Genomic DNA, 24,307 nt, shown 5'->3' with positions numbered 1-24,307 from the left:
CTAATTAGAAACATGGTCCCACATGTCAGTACGGCAGAGAGAAATAACCGTAAAATAAATTGCATGTGAGGGATTTCAAACCTTGGACCTCCTGGTTCACTACCACATGAGTTGGCCACTCGGCTGAATTAAGCCCTATGGCCAATTATTATCTAGAAATCTATATGGATCTACTCCATGTATCACTTTGCAACTCCCTACTACGTATTTCACCTTTTTTTTCAGGTTCCTGTTTAGTTTTCATGATACATAAAATTCCCGATATAAAAAATGTAATAATTATCAAAATGCAATCATCGTATATTTTAGATCTTTATTCTATTTTTATTATTGTGTACTTTGAAGAGGTAAACATGAAGTTTTTCTAACTTTATGTGAATTTAAACAGTTCAATGCATATTAAAAATTATTTTCTAAATTTATTTATCTTCATTCAAGACCAAAAGCACGCATAATTATTGTGTATCTTTAATGCATTTCCTAACTTCACAATTACTGAAAAAATATATACCATTTTATTTTGAACACTATTGAACTTGTATTTAATTACTGTAGTATTGTGTGACAATAATAAAAATAGAATTGTATTCCGGTAAAAAAATCTACAAATGTATTAAAACATTTTACACAATAACTTTGTAATGCACATTGAACATTTTGACCATTATTTGAAATACATGTTGTCAATTTTTTTAGTGCATGACTAACATTTTCCAAAAACACATTTACAATTTTTGTAATACCCATGAAACCTTTTCCAAAATAAATGTTGACCTGTTTTTTAATTGCACTGACACTTTATTTAAGTTTTATGGTAGTTGTATTTTTTCTTGCATTTCATTTTCAAATGGGAAAAATCAAAAAGAAAAATAAACATGGACATGAAGTTGGAAAAAATAAAAAATAAAACTTGTGTGGTCCCATAGGAGCACCATATATAAAAATATCGCTTGAGCAGGTACATAGGACGTGATATATAAAGTTCTAGCCATGATTTACTACTAAGTACCGGAGCGAACAACACAAGCAATCCTTCCGTTAACTATGAACTATGTAAGGCCGTGAGGGCAACGAGAAAGGCACCAATCATGGCAAAACTAAACAAGTGGGTTGTCGCCCTAGCAGATCAGCAAGTGCTCAATGTAGACGCCTCTTTTTAGGATGGTGATAACTTGCGATCATGTGGCGTGATCATCCGAGATTATAGGGGAAGTTTTATAAGAGCATCCACAACAAGTATTGAACACGTTGCGGACGTAGTCTCGGCTGAGGCTGATGCTCTTTATGAAGGGTTGAAACTTGCACTGAGTATTGGTGTCATAACATCTTGGTGAGATTGGATAATAGCATGGTGGGTGACGCCCTGAAGCACAATGAAGGTCATTCCATGGTGGCTGCTCCTATTATTGATGCTTGTTTTTTTTACTGAGTTCGGAAAAGTTACTATTGAGTATTTCAGTAGGGAGTCTGATGTAGTTGCTCATGAGCTAGCAAATTAGGGGCGTGTTAATCCTCTTCTGTATGGGAGGATGAGCCCCCAGCTTCATCGTTAAACTTTTAGCCGACAACGTATCTATTATTTGAGTTTTAATAAAGCTAGCCTGAAAGCCTTCCCGTAAAAAAAGTAAGTTTGTCCTGGTGGACAGCTTGTGTTCTTTTTTTTAGCCATGGACATCCTATTGAGACACGTGTTTCTAAATAGAGGGGCTTTCCTATGTAATTAAATAATTCATGGGGGTTTTCTACGTAATTAATAAGCTTGGGGGTTTTCAACAAAAAGTCATCACGCGTGAGCCACCATAGTGTCTTTTTTTGCAGGATTTAATTAAAGTTCAGGGAGTTTTCTAAAAAACATCACATACAGCAGACGTCCGTTATTTGAGTTCTAATAAAGCTATAAGAGATGTGAACAGATTGTTTTCATAATTAACCTCTAAGAAATGTTCATAATAATAACAATTTCTCTTTCTATATAACTATTTATTTGTGAGAAAAATGTTCACATCTGGCCACAATATTGTTCGACTACTGAAACAATGTTTCATTGCTCAAAATAAATGTTCACATTATTTATTTGCATATTTCGATAATAAATATTAACCTTTTATCGAGAAAATTTTCACTATAAAAAACTAGAAAATCTTCACACAATTATTTTCTGTGGAAATAAATTGCCAATTGTTGTTTTTGTCAATTAAAAAAGGCACACATACATCTAAATTAACAAAGACAAATGACTCCTGATACACACGTTGAGTGATTAATTCCGTTATGACACAACTCTTCTCTGGGCCACTCTCCGCCTTTGCCCCACCCCCGCCATGGCCCTGCACTACCTCCCCCCCCCCCCGGCCCTCACATGCTTGGCCTCCTCTGGTATTCGAGCAACCTCCCATCTAGCTCGTCGCCTTCGGAAGTCCCTGTCATCCTCTCTTTCATCGCATCAATTCTCTAATTCGTCTCGGGGGAGGTTTCGTACCGCCCCCTCCCTATAGCCCGAAAGAAAATAACATGGTACAGCCATCATCGCTGACCAGGCCGGTCACCACTGATGGGTCTCACTTCTATCCCAGCAACAACGACTTCACCGTTTTGTAACCATCACTATTGACAGGTGCCCTACGGAGCGCCGATGGTGGTGAACTACATCACTGACCGACAACCCTAGGTCTGTAAGTGCTGACCTATAGTTTTTTGTACTAGTGTTGGTCGGCGACCGACTCTGACGATGGTGACGCTTGCATGTCCTAATTCTCCTTGGAGATGTCGTTGATGTCTTCTTCCCACCTTGAACGAAGGCTAAAACCCATTGTCTGATTCATCGGTCTGGATGGTGGGACATCATACGTCATTTATTTTACACAACCCTGCTAGTGTTTTGTCACATGGCTAGCAGACTGGTAGTAGGTGTTGTTTTTGGGGATGACATTGAACGCAACTTGCCAGCTTGAAATTCTCCAACATAGGCTCATCTTGTACAGGATTTGATAGTTGCAGCTTACGGATTTTGTTCATGATACATATAACCTGTGGCTTTTCTTGGTGTATTTGGAGCGATTTTTATTTTATCTTTTTGGTTGGATGCATCCACATAGGACCTGCATTATTTTATCTTTTTGGTTGGGTGCATTCGCAGGGAACTGGGGTGCGATAGAGCTTCCATTTTCTTAAAAAAAATCTACTAATGTCAATCATGGGTGGATGCATACAAGCCATTGTTAAGTGTAGATATCTTCATCATGCAAGTTGGGGTAAAAGTAAGCATGTCATCTCTGCCCGTACTCATCTAGCCAAGATGGCTCTTTCTTCAGATATGAAGTAAGATATTGGCTCACAGACTCTCCTGAACTAGGCAACACACCAGCGAAGGTTCCCTGAAATATTATGCCTTGCCATTTAGCATCTTGGTGTCTTGGAGCTCAGCGTCTATGTTGCTCCTTGAGAACGACATTGTGATCACCTGCTTGCTTTCTATCGCCCTTATTTACGAATCATACTCGTGAGAATATCTCTTTGAATCCCCGTTCCATCCTAGTCAAGGAAGTAACTAGCACACCATGCATCCTCAAGAGGGCATGAGAAGTGTGGTGCATGAGACTGCCAGAGCATGAAGGCATTGTGCTCCATGAAGAGAGTATGCTGAGGGAAATTAGCTGATGCAGCGGCGTAGGAGGTAGATGCATGGAGCTGATTTCAACTAGTTCGTGCAAGTTGCAATTGTCGCGACCCATTCATAATTCCCGATGTCTCCTATACCTATGCAACTATGCCATCAAAATCATAACCCTAGATTGCGGACTGCAGAGACATAACACAATGGGATTGGACAGTTTAAAGACATAGACGTATAAATTATTGATCATTTGCTTAGATAAGTCTTGCTCCTTATACAAGACATGGGTGATAGGCATTGCCACATTGACATGAATTCATTCGTCCTTTAGTAGGTGAATAGCTAAGAGCACCTTGGCTATGAGCTTGGTCCATGAAGTCATGAGAATCGATCCTGTTAAGGGAATACCCAAGGAATTGACTGAAACGAAAAAAATACCGTTGACTTCTTCTAAACCATTGAATTGCCTCTGGCAAGATTTCTCGTAGTCCTTTTCTTGAACTCGGGCACTTTCCAATCTCAGACTCGCCTAGTGCTAATATTTGTTTCTCTTTGCTCAAATAAATGTTTATGATTTTTTTCATGGTGACTATTTTTGGTAAAAATTGCTGGCTGCTGGTTACAAAATTGTCCGACTACTACATAAATGTTCCATTAATTTGTTTCAAACAAATTGTTTGCTCCTGTTTTTCTCAAAGGCGCACGCGCACGTTCAAAATCCGCATAAAAAAGAAGACCAACGTGCACGTTGAGCTATTTCTATTTTTCACGCTGCTGCTCCCCGTCGCCCTCCTTCGGTCCGTCGCCTGTCGCCAAGATCCGCAATCACTCGCGGCCCCGACGCTCTGGCCCGTCCTCGCGGCGTGGTTCCATCCTCCCACGCCGGTCGCCGGTCGCCTCTCTCCTGCCATCGCCTTCTCCCCTTGGTCTTTCCCCTTTTCACCGGCTCTTCAACCTCCACCTTTTTTTAGGGATCTTCAACCTCCACCTGAAAGAAAAGGACAGAAGTTTCTGTACAGCTTTGGGCTGGACGGCCCATCTCCCGGCCCGTCAGAGGCAGAGCCCGTCATCATCAGCACTCTGTTCTGCACTTCTGCTCCGCGCCCTAACTCGCCGCCTCTCCCTTCCCTCCTCCCCTATCGCCGCTCCTGCTCGCCGGCGGCGACTCCTCCCCCGTCTCCCTGGTTCGGCGGCCGATGGTGGCCATGAAGACGAAGGAGCAAGAGGACGAGGCGCCCGAGGAGCGCGTGCCGCACCTGCCGTGGATGCGGCACCCCGTCGACATCGACTCCTTCTCCGGCTGCCCCGTCACGAGCCTCCCGCGCCTCGACCCCAGGTACTACCATGCCACACCCCATGTCCGTGCTGTGCAGTATTTCTGCTCAGCAATGGCCTGCTGAATTTGTAGTGCCTGAGTCTTCAATTTGACAACGATGGCGCTGTTGCGCTTCACTGGATAGCTTCTTGTGCTGCTACTAGAAGTTCTATTAGCATTGGCTGCACTACTTTTGTTCAATGTCATGTGCACTAGTTGTTTCACTTACTTTACATGTTCGATTTCGTCTACTTTGTTTAGCCGCATATTAATTTTGTGTCCTTTAACTCTGCACAAACGTCTTCGAAAATAGCATGTAACAGAGGGCTATGTTTACTGTTACACAGATTGGCGGAAGCGTTGCAGCGGATGGGAATCGAATCTTTTTTCCCGGTTCAGGTTTCGACATGGCTGGAAACCATTGGTCCTGGTGCTTTTCAGAGGGATATCTGTATTAACTCCCCGACTGGATCCGGCAAAACCCTTGCTTATGCCTTGCCTATTGTGCAAATGCTTTCTACCCGGAAAGTAAGGTGCTTGCGTGCTTTGGTTGTGCTGCCTACACGGGATTTAGCATTGCAGGTTTGTGACATTTATTTTACCTTCTACTTCTAGAAACTTGTGTACACTAGTCTATACTGTCAATATCTTATTCCAGCAATTTATCCATAGAAAAACTGATGCATGCTGTTCTACATCGTCAATAGCTATTCCAGCAATTTATTCCATTTAATATTATTCAGTTCATCATGACAAAATGGAAGTGTCTTCTGTTTGTTTGTTCCACTTCAGGTTAAAGAGGTTTTTGATGCTATTGCTCCTGTGGTGGGCTTGACAGTAGCATCAGCAGTTGGTCAATCGTCCATCGCGGATGAAATCTCAGATCTGATCAAGAAGTCCAAACAAGAACTTTACCCATCTCTTGATGATGAATATGTCGAAATGGAACCACAGACTAAAGTTGATATATTGGTGGCAACTCCTGGAAGATTGATGGATCATATCAACATGACAAAAGGTTTCAGTCTGGAGCATCTTCAATACCTGGTAGGTTTGTCGGCAACCATTTCTGTCTCCTCACACTATTCTCTACAATGGATGACTGAGTTCATATATGATGTGCTGATATGTCCTGTTATACATAGTTGAGGCAGTATTGTTTGTGTGCCGCAGTACCATGTAATGTCGAACAGTATGCTGGCAATTGGTTTGGACCAAAGTGCATATGATTTACTTTACCTGGCCTGTATCCAGATAGCAGCATATTTTGGCCCATTTTGGGATGACTAGAACAATTTTCCAGATTCACCACTTCATTTAGACACTTGCTATGGATGTCATTCAGAACCATGTGAGTGTTGCCTCTAGTTGCAACAAGTTTGGCATGCCCTGCATGTGTTTTTTTTAAAGAATTATTCAGTCAACAGGCCCCCCTGTTTGTGCAATTTTTATAGCATATGATGATATAAAACTTAGTCATAGCACTATACTTGTGCATATTAGTATTAGTGTTGCTTACTTGCTTTTGATTTATTTCAAACTTGCGGTTTCAGGTTGTTGATGAGACAGATAGGATGTTAAGAGAGGCATATCAGTCCTGGTTGCCAACAGTTATCCAGTTTACTCGCCCAACAAATCAAAATCATTTCCGGCATGACACTCCTGGACGAACTCTACTGCATCCATTGACCACCATTAGAAGATCGTAAGCCTTGCTCTACGATATCAATTCCTCATGTTATTCTTGTCCTCTTTTATCACTTTATGTTTCAATTGAGGACTTAATTCTACGCTATGGCATCTAGGGGTGTCGAGCGAGGGTTTAAAGGTAAATGCTATCCAAGACTGGCAAAGATAGTCTGCTCTGCTACACTGACCCAAGATCCCAGCAAACTTTCTCAACTTGAGCTGCATCATCCTTTGCTGTTGAATAGTGGGAAGAAGCGTTACAGAATTCCTACAAAGCTGGAGTCCTACAAGCTGGTTTGTCAGCTTTACTGATTGTTGCTTTTATCAATGCTTATGCCTGAAACACGAAGGGGTGTAAAAGGCTATTGTGAACTGTCCCATGCGTTCTTATTGTCCTTGCTGTTATTTCAGATCTGTACATCAAACATAAAACCGCTGTGTCTCATTGTTCTTCTCCAAGAGCTGCGTGGGGAGAAGTGCTTGGTTTTTACTAAATCTGTAGATGATAGTCACAGACTAAGCACTTTACTGGGATTTTTCGAAGACTTACCCTTTAAGTTTAGTGAATTCTCAAGTTTGCAGCGTGAATCTACTCGAAGGTAATTACTCATGTTTGTTTCCTGTTGTAAATCAGAGTTCATTTTCTTGCGCTGGTTGCAGACAGCCACAAAAATAAGTAACTACAAATAACCATCTCTGACTGAATATGCCTTATACAAGCTCCATGGATCATATTTGTTAGAGCATGTGTGTGCAAACATAAGAAAGCGGCATTACTCGTTAAGTTTGGTTATGTTGATGGTGGAATTATATTCTGACATGTCGAACTTAATCTCACCTTGTGATGTTAATAAAACTCTGCTGCAGGAAGACGTTGGCAGCCTTCAAGGAAGGGAAAATAGATGTTCTCATTGGCTCGGATATAATGGCTCGAGGAATACATATTGATGGTTTGAGATATGTTATCAACTATGAGATGCCGCAGTATGTGAAAACATACATCCACCGAGCAGGCCGAACTGCCAGGGCAGGTGAATCTGGTTCTTGCTTCACGTTTTTAAGGAAAAATGAGGTAATACGCTGTTTAACAATAATGATAATTAGTATTTGGTACAATGCTTGCTGTGGTTGATTGATTCCATGATAGTGTACATGATATGTCTATATGTGTAAATAATATGCTGATCTCATCCCTGTATTGCTGGCTAATTTGATTGCTGGGGAACAAACAAATTGAGTGTTTTGATGATATAGAATTTGGTGTAGATAACTGTTACTATCAGGTCTTCCTGATTTGGATCAGGACTTATGAACGAACTAATGATGAATCACCTTGATATTTGTTTTGGAATTAAAACAGAGGTGTCTGCTACGAGATGTATAAATTAATCTCAGCATATTCTTCTCTAGTTACATAGGTTGCTGAGTCAAATGTCATGTAGGTTAAAAGATTTGACAAGATGCTGAAGAAGGCAGATGGTTCTAGCTGCATCCTTCGCTCGCTACCCGAGGAATCAATAGATAGCCTTCGCCCAGTTTTTGAGACCGGTGAGATAGCAGTCCTGTTTTAATCAGATTACTATGTTGATTTGCCATCACCCACGCCTTTGATGTTCTTCATTGATTCTAATATTGTCTCTGTTTTCTTTTTTCCTTGCTGGGCTGTTAAAAGCTCTGGAGAAACTGAAAGATAAATTGAAAGGGTCCACGGAACCAGAAGCATCGAAGAAATCCAACAAGTCGGGAGATAAAGTGCCGGGAGCTTTGAAAAGAAAGAGAGGCAAGCAAACATGAAGTGTGATAGATCACTCGGTGTTCTGAATTGTTTTCTGTAAACGTCTTAAATCCCCGGCTGGTACATATATTTGGGGAACTATACTATCCGAAGACGCAGTGCATTTCCCCCCTGTTTGCTTTTCTATATGTAGAACCTCTGTTACCCCTACTGATCAACACGGCGCGATTTGATGATGGACCGTGTAGTTTAGTGGGTTTGGCTGATTTAGTCTGAACATTTGTTGGTAAACCTGAAAATTCTAGGTGCACGTCACAGTAATTTTTCGTGTCTGTCCAACTGACCCCCACCTGCATTTCTGCAGAATTTTTTTTTGTTCCCCTTGTTCAAATGCTACAGGTCGAAGTTGCTTCTCCTTGTTCATCAGAGTTGTCAGTGGCATTTTTTTTTTGGTTAACAAGCACGGTTGAAGATGCCCTAATATCTTCACCGGATCACGTAATTCACGCATCAAACATCATGGCTTAATATCTTGAGTTCTTGATGCTCTGAGGATGTTCTAATTAACCTTGTTACCACCTGCATCCGAGCCATTGGCACGTAAGCATTTCGCGCATGGCTTGACAGTAAACGCACTATAACTTAAGGTTATCTGACTGGCTGGCTGTCCGGGAAGAACAAAGCGCCTGAAACAGCATATGCTCCCCTGGCTCCCACACGATAGGTTATCTTCCAATTTGTTGACCAGCTTTGCATTTGTACCTTCTATGAAAAACAACTTTGCATTTGTACCGTTTGTTGTCTACTCAAAACTTTGGTATTTTTAGGTTCAGAAAAGAAACTTTGATATTTTGGACTCGCGATAAATTTGATTCCTCTTCAGCTTTGTGCAACAAGACGAACGACAGCTCAGCAATAATCTTTGATATAAACAAGACTAGAGACTAGAGCAGCTCGATCATATCCCAAAAGGGAGAAAGAGATATTAGAAGAAAGGCTATTGCATATATAAATAATAAGAACAGGAAAAAGGTAGGGCTAAAGGTTGCATGATTGCACATCATTTCTTCTTCTTATGAACAGACATAAAGGCCAAGAGAAAAAGGGTGTAGAGCTGGCTGGCAATTCTAGCCCCAGAATTCAACCTTCTGAAGAACTGTCCCTGGCTGAAAGAACAGCCGACCACTTCACTGTCCACTGCCGTCCCCGATGGTCCGGGAGCCATCGGTGCCCATGCTGTTCACCAACCGAGGCGACGCAGGGCTACCGCCTTCGTGCAGGGGTCCTCCGGCATTACCAGCAGGGCGGGTGGCGGAGCGGAGCGACGATGAGGTTGCGGAGGAGATGACCGAGGCAAGGGAGATCGGCATCAGGCAGAGCCCCTTGCCCTGCAGGTACTGCATGGCAGTGCCCATGTCCTCCTCCATCAGCCTCGCCACCTGTTGCTCTGTCGCCCGCAAGGTGCTGCCACCATTGTCATCGTCGCCATTGCCGTCGCCGCTGCTGCTGGTCCCGTTTCCATTTCCGCTGCTCTGCAAGGTGGACTCAGGTTTTAGTACAGTGGCAATTGAGCGGATGACTCTTATAGAAAAGCCAATGCTTTCTTCAAAAAACAAGGAGAGTTAATCGGGTAGTTCATCGAGTTCGAGATGGTGGTTGACCTTGTAGTAGCTGGGGTATGTTAAGGAGCTGCCAATTGTCCTTAGTGGACAGTAGCTCCTACAGCCTAACTGCTTGATTGGTAGTTTGGTACATGGTGGTCACTTTTCAGGCGTGTTTTCCTTTTTCCCTCCAGTTCTTAAACCAGAAAGATTCTTCTGAACCTTTTCTTGTTGTGCTGGCATCCACTAATGCTTGATCTGTTCCTTAAGCAACAATCCTTTTGATTTGAATAATGTGGTGCAATTTTTATAGGCGTACTATATTAGTTTAGTTGCAGTAGCTCTTTACTGTGACTTTCAGTCCTCCGAATGCTGAATTTAGATTTTTTATAGGATTTTATATACCTAAATTCTACCTCGTGGACTTGAAGAGGGATCCACCCTAGACAAAAATAATCATCTTTTTCATATACAACCAAAAGCTAAGTGAGTCAGAATCAGCACACCAATTTGAAAATGACAGGATTATGAGTATCTATTCGTACCGGACCGATGGTCAAAAGGCTAACATTCCATATATATACACTTTGTGATCTAACAAACGTAATTAGCGGATTTTAGGGATCAGAACAAGTTGGCCCATGCAAGCAAGCTAGTGTTTGGCTCTAGGCTAACACTTACTAACTATGTACAAGTCGTTGTCAGTGATGTAGGATTCCTCCAAAAAACAATCACATATAAGCTTGTCAAAATGGAAGATCATGTCACATAGGTACCTCTGATGACAAGCCAGCAACCAGAGGGCCAACTGCAGCAGCTCCGCCTAATCGGCTCATGCTGAGAACCTGCAAAAATGGGGCATCTGATCAGGGACCATGAGTTCCATCAAGGAGCAAGCTGACTAGCAACATTCAGAAACTTAGCGACTAGCTAGTAGTAACCCAGGCTAGGTGCAGAAAAGCCGAATTATGTACCTTGACTTGAAGCTGGAGGAACTTGACATAATCAATGATCTCGTCGAGCATCGATGCCTTGTCGGTCTGCAACAAAATTCCATCTTGTTATTCCAGTTACAGTGACCTATGTCCGGTCTAGTTCGCATTGTGGCAGCTGCGTCATCTAAGACATGACAACTGATATAAGGTTTTATTCGAAAAAGCCAAGCAATCGACATTCGTTATCGCTCTAGATACCGTGAACAGTGAATAAAAGTTGTGCAAAAAAAGATATCACATGTGCCATTGGAAGCTCCGGGAGTATCAACCGTGGCAACCGTGGCAAGAAGCTGGAGCACTAGACAACACCCCTGTTCTGTAACCATCACAGAGTCCACGAAAGCGGGTTGTCTCAAAGTCTAAACATGTTTATGTTATATGGAACCCCCCATACATGATACATCTTGTCATTGTCCTCATGATGCTCAATATTATAGTTCTAGGAACCTAGTGTTTAGTGAAATTTATCCTGAAGCCCCTAATTTAGTTTTCATTTCCCCTCAATTTGGTGTCGCTGTTTATCTACAATTGCACTAATTGGTACTAGCTGTGGCCTTGGCCCAGACTGATGATGGCAATAACAATTGTCAATCCCCTTGGCACCATGTCTGATCTCTCTTTTCCCTGCTGCTGCCTGCCTTACTAGCCTACTACCACCAATCAGAAGTCACTAAATTACTAAGCCAGATCCTCCAACCAAGGACCGACATGTCAACCCTATCCTCTGGATTACTTAAGTGTAAATAACCATACAACTCCAACTACCATGCTTTCCAATTCCATCACGCACTTGCCATTTTACAATCACTTATACTACTGCAAAGATAGCATGGCATCACACGTTATACTAGTATGATACACCAGCTTTACTCTGTCTGCAGCAACCAATAATGCAGGAAACATGGATGCATTTTTCACCAGAATTCAGGGAAGGAAAGCTTCCTTGCTGCTTTGCTTTGCTCAAAGCAGAGAGCGTAAGGAAAAGGCAAAAGCGGAGGAGGAAAGGTGGGACGTTCCGCTCACCTTGTTGGCGTTCGGGACCAGCTCCTGCAACGCCTTCATCCTCTCCGCTATCCTCTCCCTTCTGAGCTGCAGAGCAACACATGGAAAGAAAATGAGGAAAACCACACGGTTTCATTTCAGGTTCTTCTTGCTGCTGGTGCCAACATTTTGAGCAAAAATGCCAGTAATTGATGTGAAAATTGTGAAGATTGTTGCTGGAACAGTGAGAAATGCAAAATTTGTGCAGTGGGATTGCGAGAATGTGACAGGTCGGAGTGAAGTAAATGGTCCAGTGAATGTGGAGCTCGAGCAGCAGGAAGTCAAGAACAGTAGAAGGTGTAAGACATAATGATTGGGGGAGAAGGGGAAGGTGGTGGCGAGGGTCGCGTACACGCTCGGCGATGCTGTGGGGGTCGGTGGCCTGCCCCCTCCTCGCCCGCTGCCGCTGCCGCGGCGGTGCCGCCGCCCCGCCCTGCGCTGCTGGCGGCGGCATTGAGCCGGCCTTGGATGTACGGGGGGAAAGAAGGCAGAGTTTTGTTAGTGCGACTGATGAAACACGGAACAAAGCCAAAGCTGGACGCGGCGGCGGTTCTTGGCTCACCTGCCCGAACGGTGGCTGAGCGGCGGCGGCGGCGTGCATTCCGGCGGCCCCGAACCCGTCGAACAGCGCCTGGTTGGCCCCCTGCAGGTCCTCCCGCGACCGGTCAGTGAACAGCGGCAGCGGCAGGAACCCCCCGCCATCGAGGCCGTGGCGGGGGAGCATGGCCGGCGGCGGCTTGTCGTCCCCTCCGCTGCCGCTGATCTGGTTGTGGCGGAGGCGGGAGGCGAGGAGGGCGGACTCGTCGAACGCGGGGTCGCCGTCGGGCGGGGGCGCGCCGGCCGCCTGGAGCTCCCAGGGGGGCCTGACGGAGCCGAGCTCGGCCCAGGCCGTCGGCAGCGCGGACAGCATCTGCTCGAAGAAGTCGTCCTGCCCCTGCCCCTGCCCGCCGCCGTGCATTTCGCGGCCGGCGGGCTGCATGTGCTGGCTGCTTGGTTCTCGGCTTGCGCGGAGGGAGGGGAGAGGGGAGGAGGAGGAGGAGGAGGGCGCGACGGTAAAGCCGGCGAGGAAAGGTGGTGGTGGTGGTGGCCTGGGCTGGGCTGGGTTGACGATTGCAGAGAGCGAGGCGACAAAGTTTATAAGCTCGCAGAGAGAGGGACGGCTCCGACGAGTGTCGTCACGGTTATGGCTACATGATATTTCTTTTTACTGTGAAACCACGTAATGCTTTTTGTTGTAAACTCTGTAAGGCTGTAACGCGAGTACTTCAGTCAGATTCCAGTCGGTTTCCGAAGGAGTCTATGTATGTATGTATGTATGTATGTAGGTATGTATGTATGTATGTATGTAGGTATGTATGTATGTATGTATGTATGTATGAGAGGTTCAACGGTATGCTTCCAAATGTATGAATTTCCACGATTTTATCAGATATAATTCGGAATGCACCAGTTCTACTAGCTATGGGCTCATGGCATTATCCACGGTTCCCTGCTTCTTTGATTCGCAGGATAGGAAAAACACGTGATTGCAGTGACAAGTTCACTCAAGATTTTGTTTCCACCCAGGATTCCTTTGATTCTAAAGATTTTCATAGGAACTTTGGAGGATTAGAATACTTAGGAATTTTTTACATGTTGATTGTTTGATTTATAGGATTGAATTCTATAGGTCTTTTTTTTCTTCTAAGGATCCCTTTGTATCACATTCCATTGGAATTTTAGCTTCCACTCAAACCTTTTTGGAAGAATTCTTTGTTTTTCCTATAATGCAATCAAACAAATCAAACATCATGTAGGATTGAGATGAGGATGCCATTCTAATCTTGTAGTTTTCCTATTCTCGCAGTTTAAGGATCGTGCGGTGCGAATCAAAGGCTAATTTTTTTAAAATAATACATTTTTTTTATTAATTTGCACAAATATTACGCTAAAAAATAATTTTCAAAAATAATACACCGTCGACCCGCAGCAGGCCGACTGGGCCTAGTCAGCCCGCAGCAAGCCGAGTGGGCGCAGTGGGCCAGTAGCCGGCCGACAGCTGGCCCGCCTGACACGTGTCGGCCTCGGATTGGGCTGGCCACGTCGCGAGGGGGAGGGAGGGAGCTGTCGGCGCGGACGCGCCCCTGTCAGCCTACCGCGGGCCGATCGGCCTGCTGCTGGCCGACAGGGTGCGGCCCCACGGCTGGCCCGGCTCCCCTGCGGCCTTATCCTCCCTTTCCTCCACGCTCCTCCGTTCTTCTTCTGTTCTTGCTTTCTCCTCTCTCTATACGAAAATGCCTCCAATTTCTACACCTAAATGAGTCAGTTTTTTCCGGTTTTGGCACCGTGAATGGATTCAACTTAGTTAGGGCAGCCAAAAGAGGTCTCGATCTACTGATGGGGTAGCTCGTGGTGGTCTTGGTGAGCATTTTGGTGAAGGTGGCGGTGGTGAAGTTGAGGCAGTGTGGTGGAGGTGAAGCTCCGGCAGTTTGGTGGCTACCGTTCGTCGTTCGTCATTCTTCACACGCACGTTTCAAGGGTATATTTCAACAAACATTTTATTTTCCGTAGGTATTTGTTAATATGTTTCGATATGGAATAAATTATGTGTGCAATTATTGTTATTTGCTCCGGTAGTATACGTAAATATATTTAGATGTCAACTAATTAGTTGAGTAAAAATGTGTAGTTGCTCCGGTAATATTCCGTACTATATGTGGATGTCAAGTATTTAGGAGTGTCAGTATTTGTAGTAGCTCCAAAAAAAAGGTCCGTAATATAGGCAGTCTAGTCAAATATATTAATCTGTCAATATTTGTAGTTGCTCCGGCAAATATTCGTAATATACTTGTAGGTGTGTGAATTGTATTAGTTGCTCCGTTAATATTCTGTAATATATAGCTAGCTAATATATAGACATGTCTAATATTTGTTAGTGGGGGTATTTTAAGTTGTTGCTTAATACTTGTATTTCGTTGTTGGAAAAAAAATAGGTGAGCCGAGATGTCCGATGTAGTGAAGTTCAGATTTTGCTATGGTCCTGGTACTGTCCAAACAACTGAGATGGGAGCAGATCTGAGTGAATTTACTCACATAGATGTGCCAATGAGCGCACCTCAAACATGGTCTGTCAGTCAGTTGAAAGAATGGACTGCGGCAAGTTTAGGTCTTGATACTGAAACACACACCGTCGGTGTTCATGCATTGTGGACATGGTCAAGTTCAATAATTTACTTGTATTTGAGGCCAATAGACCGAGACTCCGATTGGGTACGGTGGTTACAAGGTTGTGAACGAAGGGGATGCAATCCTATTGCTTTAGTGCTTCCCGTCGTGAAGGAGGTCACTGCACATGAAGGCAGGGGTGGCTACGATCCTGGTCATAGCAGTGTAGGGAGGCAGTTATCTATGTCAAATGCTGGAGATGATGGTTACGAACAAGGACAGAGCAGTCAGGTAGAAGGAGGAAATGCTTATGGTTATCAAACAGGGCAGAGTAGTCAGGCTGAAGGAGGAAATGCCGATGGTGATTACAATGGCGAGGTGGATGCTGACGAGGTAGATGGGCACATGCAGGACCAGATGGAATAAGAAGACACCGATGTTGAAAGGGGTCATGCCGATGATTCTGAAGAGTCAGATGAAGAAGAAAATGCAGAGGAGGTCCCGAATCCTGCATCGTGGAATCATGACTTCTCATCTGCAATGACCGTGAATGATGGACATGATTCAACCTGGCAATATCACCAGAACAATATTTCGACGGGTGCTATGTATCCGAACAAGCAAGCCCTGAAGGATGCAATAATTAATTGGGCAATGTCCACGCAAAGGGTTTTCACAGCTCAGGTATCCAGTCAGAAATTCCTGACAATGGTATGCAAGAACGTAGATTGTCCCGCCAGGGTGCATGGCTTTCTCCCTAAGTATGGCACAAGTTGGGTGATAAGTGACTTAGTTAATCACAGTTGTCTTATTCCCTGCATCCCTCAGGATCATGCCAACCTTTCATCGACGCTTATTGCTCGGTTGTTTTACGATGAGATAGTGAAGGGCAAAGCTATGGAAGTGAAGGTAGTCCAGACAAAAGTCTTCGCCAGGTTCAAGTACATAATTTCTTATGGCAAGGCTTGGAGGGCTAAGCATGCGACGCTTGAGAGGATATTTGGTTCTTATTTTGATGCATATGACTCTGTTGTCCAGCTCCTCCACACCCTGCAGTAGCGGAATTTAGGCACCTATATCGATATCCAAGACATGTTCATGCCAGAGTTCCCAACTGTGAGGGTGCTGCATCGTCTCTTCTTCTCTTCCGGTGTATGCATCGAAGCTTTCAGGCATTGCCGACCGGTGATATGTTTTGACGGTACTTTTCTCACAGGCAAGTACAAGGGTCAGATCCTGACAGCCATAGGTCAATACGGCCAAAATCAAGTCGTCCCACTCGCATTTGCTTTTGTGGAGAGTGGGAACATTGAAAGTTGGACATGGTTCTTCAGGCAGTTGAAAATATCAGTTGTGAAGGAGAAGCCCAATGTGTGCATCCTTCATGACAGGCATGCAGGTATACTCAGTGCGATAAGGACACTGACAAACCCAGGCCCTGAGGAACAAGTTCCATGGCAGGACTTGCAGAGCCGTTGGTGCATGCGCCATCTGGGGGCTAATTTTTTCTCGTAGTTTAGAAATAAGAACCCGATGAATCTGTTCAAAAAACTCTGCAAGCAGAACCAGTTATGGAAGTACAATTTGATACGCGACAGACTTAATGTGTGCACGCAGAGACACGTGAGGGACAGGAAAGCTGCAAGAGATGCAGCAGTGAGGGCACATGTTGAAGCAGTAGCTGCACAGTTGGCAACAGGAACAACAGCCGTGGAGGAGGAGCCTGTTGGGCTATGTGACCTGCCAGGCTTTGACCCACCTGGTACTAGGAGAAGGCTTGGGAGGTCGATTAAAACCTTTGAGCAGTGGATAGAGCATGAGCCTCTGGGGAGGTGGTCTTTGCTACATGACACACATGGAGCAAGGTACGGTGTCATGACAACGAACCTCGCGGAAACATACAACTTTGTCCTCAGAGGAAACCGGGCATTGCCACTTACAACCATCGTTGAGGGTATTTTCTATGGCACCGTGAAGTATTTCAGAGATAGACGTCAAAAAGCAGAGCAGCATATCTTCAAAAACCCGAATACATGGTACTGTGAAAGAGTCACGAAGTACATGGACAACAAGATGCAAAAAGCTAGGTCACACACTGTAGTCGCCATCGGTAATCAAGAAAGAAGGTTTGAGGTCGGCTTAGCCAACAACAAATTCGGATGTGCAAATGAGTTGAGGACGCATGAGGTGAAAATTGGTAATGAAGCCTGGCCAACGTGTGAGTGCACATGCAACAAACCGAAATTGCTTCACCTACCTTGCTCACATGTACTTGCTGCTTGCGGGCAGCTTGAAATGGACGCAATATCGTTTGTGTCTCCATTTTTTCTAAAAGAGTCTGTCCTCGATACACTACTAGGGAAAAGCCTATACACAGGATCTTACCAGCAGCGCGCTTTAAAATCAGGCGCTGCTACTAAGTAGCAGTAGCGCGGGTTTTTAACCCTCGCTACTACTAAGTTGATAGCAGTAGCGCTGGTTTTTTACCCTCGCTACTACTAAGCGGTCTCTACCGTGCCCCCCGGGACATGCCATAGTAGTAGCGCGGGTTTTTAACCCTCGCTACTACTAAGTTGATAGCAGTAGCGCTGGTTTTTACCCCTCGCTACTACTAAGCGGTCTCTACCGTGCCCCTGGGCCATGCCATAGTAGTAGCGAGGGTTATAAACCCGCGCTACTACTAAGTTTTTACCCCTCGCTACTACTAAGAGGTCTCAACCATGCCCCTCCAGGACATGCCATAGTAGTAGCGAGGGGTAAAATCCCTCGCTACTACTAAAGGTCCCATTTTGAAACTCTACCCCCCCTCGTGGATCGCCTTTTCAGTTTTGTAAAAAGCAAAAGAAAATGATAAAAACTTCAAAAATTAAAATCCTTCGAGATGTAGTTATGTTACTACATCTACTAGTTAGGAAAATTTAAAAACTTAAATTTGGACATGTTTTGCAAAAGGTGTAGGGAAAATGTAAAACAGCTATAACTTTTGCATACGATGTTAGAAAAAAACGTATAATATATCAAAACGTTTCAAAAATTAAAATCCTTCGAGATGTAGTTATGTTACTACATCTACTAGTTAGGAAAATTTAAAAACTTAAATTTGGACATGTTTTGTAAAAAGTGTAGGGAAAATGTAAAATGGCTATAACTTTTGCATACGATGTCAGAAAAAAACGTATAATATATCAAAATGTTCAGCACGAAAATCCGCATACAATGTAGATTGCCTATGACCTGTTTGCAAATTTTTAGAATCCTCAAATTCTAAAAGGAAAAAAAGTTATGCTCAAATTTCAGTTTTTTTTAATTTTGGTCAAATCTGGTCAAACTGTGGTCAAACTACTTATTCAAGAAGCATTAGTGTTACTAAATAATTATTCAAGAATATTAGTGTTACTAAATAATTATTTCAGTTTTTTGGAATTTTGGTCAAATCTGGTTAAACTGTGGTCAAACTTTGGTCAAAATGTGGTCAAACTCCTTATTCAAGAAATATTAGTGTTACTAAATAATTATTGTTTTTTAGAACAATAGTTTTAAACTCAAACAGTGAAATGTGTGACTTCATGCTCAAGCTAAACTCCCGAGGGTTAATAGGATTGACATCTTACTATTGTCAGGAAAACAACAAGTGCAGACTTGGAATCGAGGGAGAATAGAACCCGGAAGTTAAGCGTGCTCAGGCTGGAGTAGTGAGAGGATGGGTGACCGTCCGGGAAGTTAGATGATTTGGAATGATGAGGAGTGATTAGAGATTAAATTGAGCAGCGATGAGGGTGATTAGAGATTAGAGATTAAAATAATTCAGAAATTTGAAAATTCACGCAAAGAATTCGAAAAAAAATTCCGCGGGTTAGTAGTAGCGCGGGTTTTTACCCACGCTACTACTAACGGACGTAGTAGTAGCGCGGGTGGCACCCGCGCTGCTGCTATACGTTAGCTGTAGCGCCTTATTAGTAGCGCCGGCCCCCGCGCTGCTAATAGGCCCAAAACCAGCGCTGCTGCTAGGCTTTTCCCTAGTAGTGATACCTGGACAAGTGAGCTGATGGGTTTTCGATCAATGGGTAATTTCAACAGCGTCAACCCCGCTGAAAGGCGTTACATTCCAAACCCAGAGCATATGCGTACAAGTAGAGGCAGACGGTAGTGTCAGCGCATCCGGAATGATATGGATGAATCTGAAGCAGGAGGTTCGACTAGGCAATGCATTCTATGCAGTGAATTTGGCCATAGGGACACTAATTGTCCCACTTTCGTCATTGGGCGTGGACGAGGTAACCGGGGAAGAAGAGGAGGTAGAGGCAGTAGAGGAGTAAGGGCGAGAGGAAGAAGCTAAGCTAGCAGTAGTATGTTCTGAATTTGTATTAAGTGTGGCACTATGTTCTGAATTTTTATTAAGTGTGCCACTATGTTCTGAATTTGTATTAAGTGTGACACTATGTTCTGAATTTGTATTAAGTGTGACACTATGTTATGAATTTGTATTAAGTGTGGCACTATGTTCTGAATTTTTATTAAGTGTGACACTATGCTATGAATTTTTATTAAGTGTGGCACTATGTTCTGAATTTTTATTAAGTGTGACACTATGTTATGAATTTGTATTTAGTGTGGCGCTATGTTCTGAATTTTTTATGTGCAGGAATGTCGGGAATGTGGTTGCTGAATGGGGACATTGATAGGGGTCATCATGGTGCGATATGGTATGAGCGCAAGTTTGAGCCTCTGGTCACTCGCACTCCTAAGGAAAACTGGATGATACACCCAGGATGGCTTCAGCGGCACGTGCTTTATTAATTTGCACACCGATATGCATGTTAATGGGAGACACTAACTAAAATGTTCTCTGATGAAGGTTGAAATGGGATGGCCTTTTACCTTTCGCACGTCTGGTTGAGTCTATCCCGGGTGAGAAACGCATCGCCATCGACGGGTCCTTGCTGAGCTGCTTAGTGGACCGTTGGATGCCAGAGACCCACATGTTTCACTTCCGATGGGGAGAGATGGCTCCTACACTGGAGGATGTGTCATTTTTGCTCAGACTACCGTTGGCAGGTCATGCCATAGGACCATTGGATGCACCGGCTGGTTGGGAGCGAGCTCTTACACAACGTTTTCATGGTGTTTTTTCGGATGCTCCGGATTCGGTATGGGAGCATCACAGACCTAAGTATGAGTGGTTGCTCAATTTCCGGGTAATTTCCCCTACCTCTTATCTTCAAGTTATCGTGCATACGATTTTACAGAAAATAGCTGCGGCTTACTAAAACTTTCTCTTTGCTTAATGCAGATCCAGAACTTCCGGGCGCCGTTGACTACAGAGCAGATCACTCGGAGCCTGGAGGCCTACTCAATGTGGCTTTTCGGCAAGGTGATGTTCACAGAGAACCATGTCACCACTATTAGCGTGCTCTACATCCCTATGGCACTCGAGATAGCGAGCGCTCAGACGGCGGATTAGATCATACAGAGGAGTTGGGGTTCGGCGGTCTTAGCGGCTACATACCAAGGTATGTGCAACGGTTGCCAGCTTACATCGAGAAAGCCAGCCCTTCTTGGATGCCCTCTATTCCTACAGCTATGGTCGTGGGAGAGATTCTCTATAGGGCGACCAGATGTATGTGTTCCTGAGCCTATAGACGCCATGTTTGATGTTGACGGCATCGACATGCCTACTTTCGGTCTGTGTTGGATACGTCGCGAGGTATGCACCGTGTTAAGTTTAATGCAACTTTTTTCCGCACAAGAGATAGTTCGATGCTAGCGGCTACTAACTTTTGTTTTCTGCAGAGACACTTTGCTAGTGATCAGACCAGGAAGGCATACACAACATTGAACGAGCAGTTCGATGCGTACACTGGGGTCATCTGGCAGCCCTACACAGAAGCAGCCATACAAGCGAGATACCCTGGTGGCATGTCTGTGCTATGCACAAGGGACCGAGATTACTGGATGACAAAATCAAAGATCATCTTCGATGTCTTCGTCGAGGAGATGGCACAACAGAGGGTTATGAGGCATTTTGGTCTTCTGCAGTTGGAGCTGCCTCCCCCTATAGAGAACCCAGTGCCAGCACACATCCACAGGTATTAACCAGTTTTTCAATGTTGCATTATCTTTCATAGTACTCCATTCGAAGCTTTAGGTAATTGTTGAACACACACCACAATTTTAGGACGACAAGGAAGGGCATGACCAGGACAACTGCTGACTGGCTAGTTAGACTAGAGCCGTATGTTATAGAATGGGAGACAGCAAACACACATCTATGGCATGAGAATCACAATTTTGGTCTCAATGAATTCAATCTCTATTTGCGACGCTACATGACCGGAACACGGTTACGCATCGTTGAGCACTCCCACCCAGAGGAGATACCAGATCCTACTCCATCGGATATGTACCCGAGCTATGACACTTCGGGCTCTAGGCAGTACGCGGTAAGATATATTTTCTTTAAGTAACGTTGTCACATACTTTGACATGCAAGAGATAGACATTATTAATCGTCATGGAAATTTACAAGCTACCTTGACACACGAACTCTACGAGGACGTGACCACCTTTGGACGCTCACTGTCGTCTGGACCTCTTCTTCAACACCGTCCAGTGCTACAGCCCTTCTTGGAATGAATTCAGAACAAGACACGGACTGTGTACGAGGCTATCACGTGCACTCGGAGAGCCGACGTTGTTCAGCACCGCCAGCAGCAGCCGCGTCACTCCATGCACCGACATCAACCATGTCCACGTCTAGCACATCACACGACAACCAGGCCACCCCGTCCTCACCAACCTGGCAGTTCAACGTGGCAGCAACCACATCACTATGGTCCCACGTCGAGCTTCGTGTTTTCTCCACAGCCACAACGGCACGGTCCCTCGTCGAGCTTCATGTTTTCTTCACAGCCACAGCAGCACGGTCCCTCGTCGAGCTTCGTGTTTGAGCCAGAGCAGCCGTCACAACCAGCAGGTAAGTGTCTTCATATTTATTGTTTTCAATATTAATTGAGGCGACCTCATTCTTCATGACTAAACGTTCCATCGTGCAGGAGCCTACGGATATCATGCATCTATGTCGGCATCACATGATACGTGGGGGAGTGATCAACATCCCGAGGAGAACATACAGACTCAGATGTCGCAACACACAGTGGATGAACATGTATTCAACTCCTCCACCAGGCCCCACACAGGATACACATCATGACCAGGGAGAGTATGAAATTCCTCCTCGTAACATTAGGCCACCAAACATGTTGGGATGGACGCCGCTTCCAGATCCGCCTCCCCGCCAGGCCAGACATCGTCACTGACGCTTCCATCTATCAGTAGAGACATGACCATCTACTTCTGTATGAGACTTATGTCTATTCTATGTATGAAACAAATGACTATGTACTTATGTATGAGACATATGCCTACTCTATTTTAGTACTCTGTTATCCGAACTACAACATCGTATTTAGATAGAACATAATGCTCGTACAACAAGACAGTATAAACAACTAGATATAACTACATCTAAATTAACGGTACGTGCGACTAAACTTACAACATACATCATAAAAACTACATGAAGTCATCATCATCATCATCCGTCGATGCAGAACTCTTGCCCTTCGAGGATGCAAAACTCTTACCCTTGGACGATGCAGAACTCTTGCCCTTCGAGGATGCAGTACTCTTGCCCTTGGACGATGCAAAACTCTTGCTCTTTGACGATGCAGAACCGGAAGCGGCGGCATGAAGATATCATCTCCGTCCTCGCTCTCCTCACTCCATAAAAATGGATGCTTTTCTGCAGTCCTTCTGAAAGTTTCACTCTTCGGCTCGACTACCTTCTTCCACCTTGCATGCAACCTAAGAAGTTCTATATGTACCTCCTCATAGGTCCTTTCAGGCCACCCAGACATACGTAATTCATGAGCCAACTCATTCATTATGGTGTCACTACCGGTGAGTTCGTCCCATGGAACTATCCTATTGTCCATCCTGAAATCGGTAGCTAGCCTCAGCAGAGTCCTGCTCATCTCAGGGTGAAAACTACGATCGAAAGGATAATGGGACATCTCAACTACACTACACTGGAATGCTTATCCTCCTCTGTCTGAAGGTGGTTTTATAGGTAGGGATGAGAAAATGGCGGGAAAGAACGACTGCGGTATGGCGGGAAAGGGTTGGCGGGAAACGGGTGGCGGGAAAGAGTTAGCGCGAACATATGGCGGGAAAGAGCTGGCAGGAACATATGGTGGGAAACGGGTGGCCGGAAAATATTGCGGGGAAAGGGTTGCGCGAAATACGTCATAGTTTATAAAAAATCTGGGGATCCTTCGGGACAAAAATGGTGGCATGCACTAGTCGGCCCACAGCAGGCCAATTAGTCCCTGTCGGCCAACTATAGACCAATTAGTCCTTGTCGGCCCACTGCTGGCCGACTGGACCTGAACTGGTGGCCGACAGGCCAATCGGCCAGCAGCAAACCGATAGGACCTCAGTCGGCCTAATGTGGGCTGACTAGGTCCACTCGACCTGCTGCGGGCCGACAGTGTATTATTTTTGAAAATTATTTTTTGGGCGTAATATTCATGCAAATTAATAAAAAAATGTATTATTTAAAAAAATTAGCGAATCAAAGAGGCTCGAAAGTGTGTTTGATTGCATCATAGGAAAACCGAATTTATTCACATGAGGTTGGAGTGGATGCATTTTCCTTTGAAAGTAGTACAATAGTTTCCTTAGGAAAAAAGTTATATCTAGGGCGCACCTAGATGTGCCCTACTTATTTCACAACTGAGTGATTCAATCAAACGTAAAAGAGAAAAAGAAAAAGAAAAAGAAAATACCCGCAAGAATCTTAACATAAAAGCAATAGCATATGACTTAGATGTGCAATACTTAAGGCACATCTGGATGTGCTTTAGCAAAATTGTAGGAAAAAGATCTTATATGATTCAATCGTATGAGTCAACCAAAGTAAGAAAATCTTAAGAATTCTAACCCTCCGCTATTCTTTCCTACTTATATGGGATTCTTTGATTCGCATGATTCTCAAAACACAGTAATAGGAAAATATGATTGTAATGTCATGTCCTCTTGAATCCTATAGGATTAGACAACTACAAGTTTTTAGATGAAAAAGTGTTTGATACATAGGAAAAACAAAGCTACTCT

The 24,307-nt window shown here is 44.3% G+C and overlaps 3 protein-coding genes and 1 pseudogene across 3 annotated transcripts; 3 read left to right on the top strand and 1 right to left on the bottom strand.

Annotated features, from left to right (window-relative positions):
• Positions 1–4,442: 4,442 nt before the first annotated feature.
• On the top strand, positions 4,443–8,588 carry RH1 (RNA helicase 1). The gene is made up of 9 exons (XM_048680538.2): positions 4,443–4,949; positions 5,276–5,510; positions 5,721–5,975; positions 6,482–6,633; positions 6,734–6,911; positions 7,029–7,216; positions 7,485–7,689; positions 8,060–8,165; positions 8,290–8,588. Exons 1-9 carry the CDS (start codon positions 4,810–4,812, stop codon positions 8,409–8,411), a joined length of 1,581 nt encoding a protein of 526 aa, XP_048536495.2. The 5' UTR covers positions 4,443–4,809; the 3' UTR covers positions 8,412–8,588.
• A 673-nt stretch (positions 8,589–9,261) lies between these two features.
• Positions 9,262–13,148, bottom strand: LOC125515117 (bHLH transcription factor RHL1-like). The gene is made up of 6 exons (XM_048680544.2): positions 12,552–13,148; positions 12,342–12,452; positions 11,972–12,037; positions 10,928–10,993; positions 10,730–10,798; positions 9,262–9,884 (listed from the first exon to the last, which is right to left on the bottom strand). Exons 1-6 carry the CDS (start codon positions 12,966–12,968, stop codon positions 9,540–9,542), a joined length of 1,074 nt encoding a protein of 357 aa, XP_048536501.2. The 5' UTR covers positions 12,969–13,148; the 3' UTR covers positions 9,262–9,539.
• Positions 13,149–14,971: 1,823 nt separating this feature from the next.
• On the top strand, positions 14,972–20,594 carry LOC125516964 (uncharacterized; annotated as a pseudogene).
• Positions 19,862–22,449, top strand: LOC147966394 (uncharacterized). The gene is made up of 7 exons (XM_087530818.1): positions 19,862–19,914; positions 19,989–20,328; positions 20,424–20,837; positions 20,924–21,219; positions 21,309–21,573; positions 21,773–21,889; positions 22,288–22,449. The coding sequence occupies exons 3-7, from the start codon at positions 20,646–20,648 to the stop codon at positions 22,447–22,449; spliced, it is 1,032 nt and encodes a 343-aa protein (XP_087386944.1). The 5' UTR covers positions 19,862–19,914; positions 19,989–20,328; positions 20,424–20,645.
• Positions 22,450–24,307: the final 1,858 nt, after the last annotated feature.

Source organism: Triticum urartu, chromosome 6A (assembly GCF_056163025.1).
Source record: "Triticum urartu cultivar PI428250 chromosome 6A, HENAU_Tu73, whole genome shotgun sequence".
In the NCBI taxonomy this organism is placed as follows: domain Eukaryota; kingdom Viridiplantae; phylum Streptophyta; class Magnoliopsida; order Poales; family Poaceae; genus Triticum; species Triticum urartu.
This window is presented reverse-complemented; position numbering and strand designations above follow the sequence as displayed.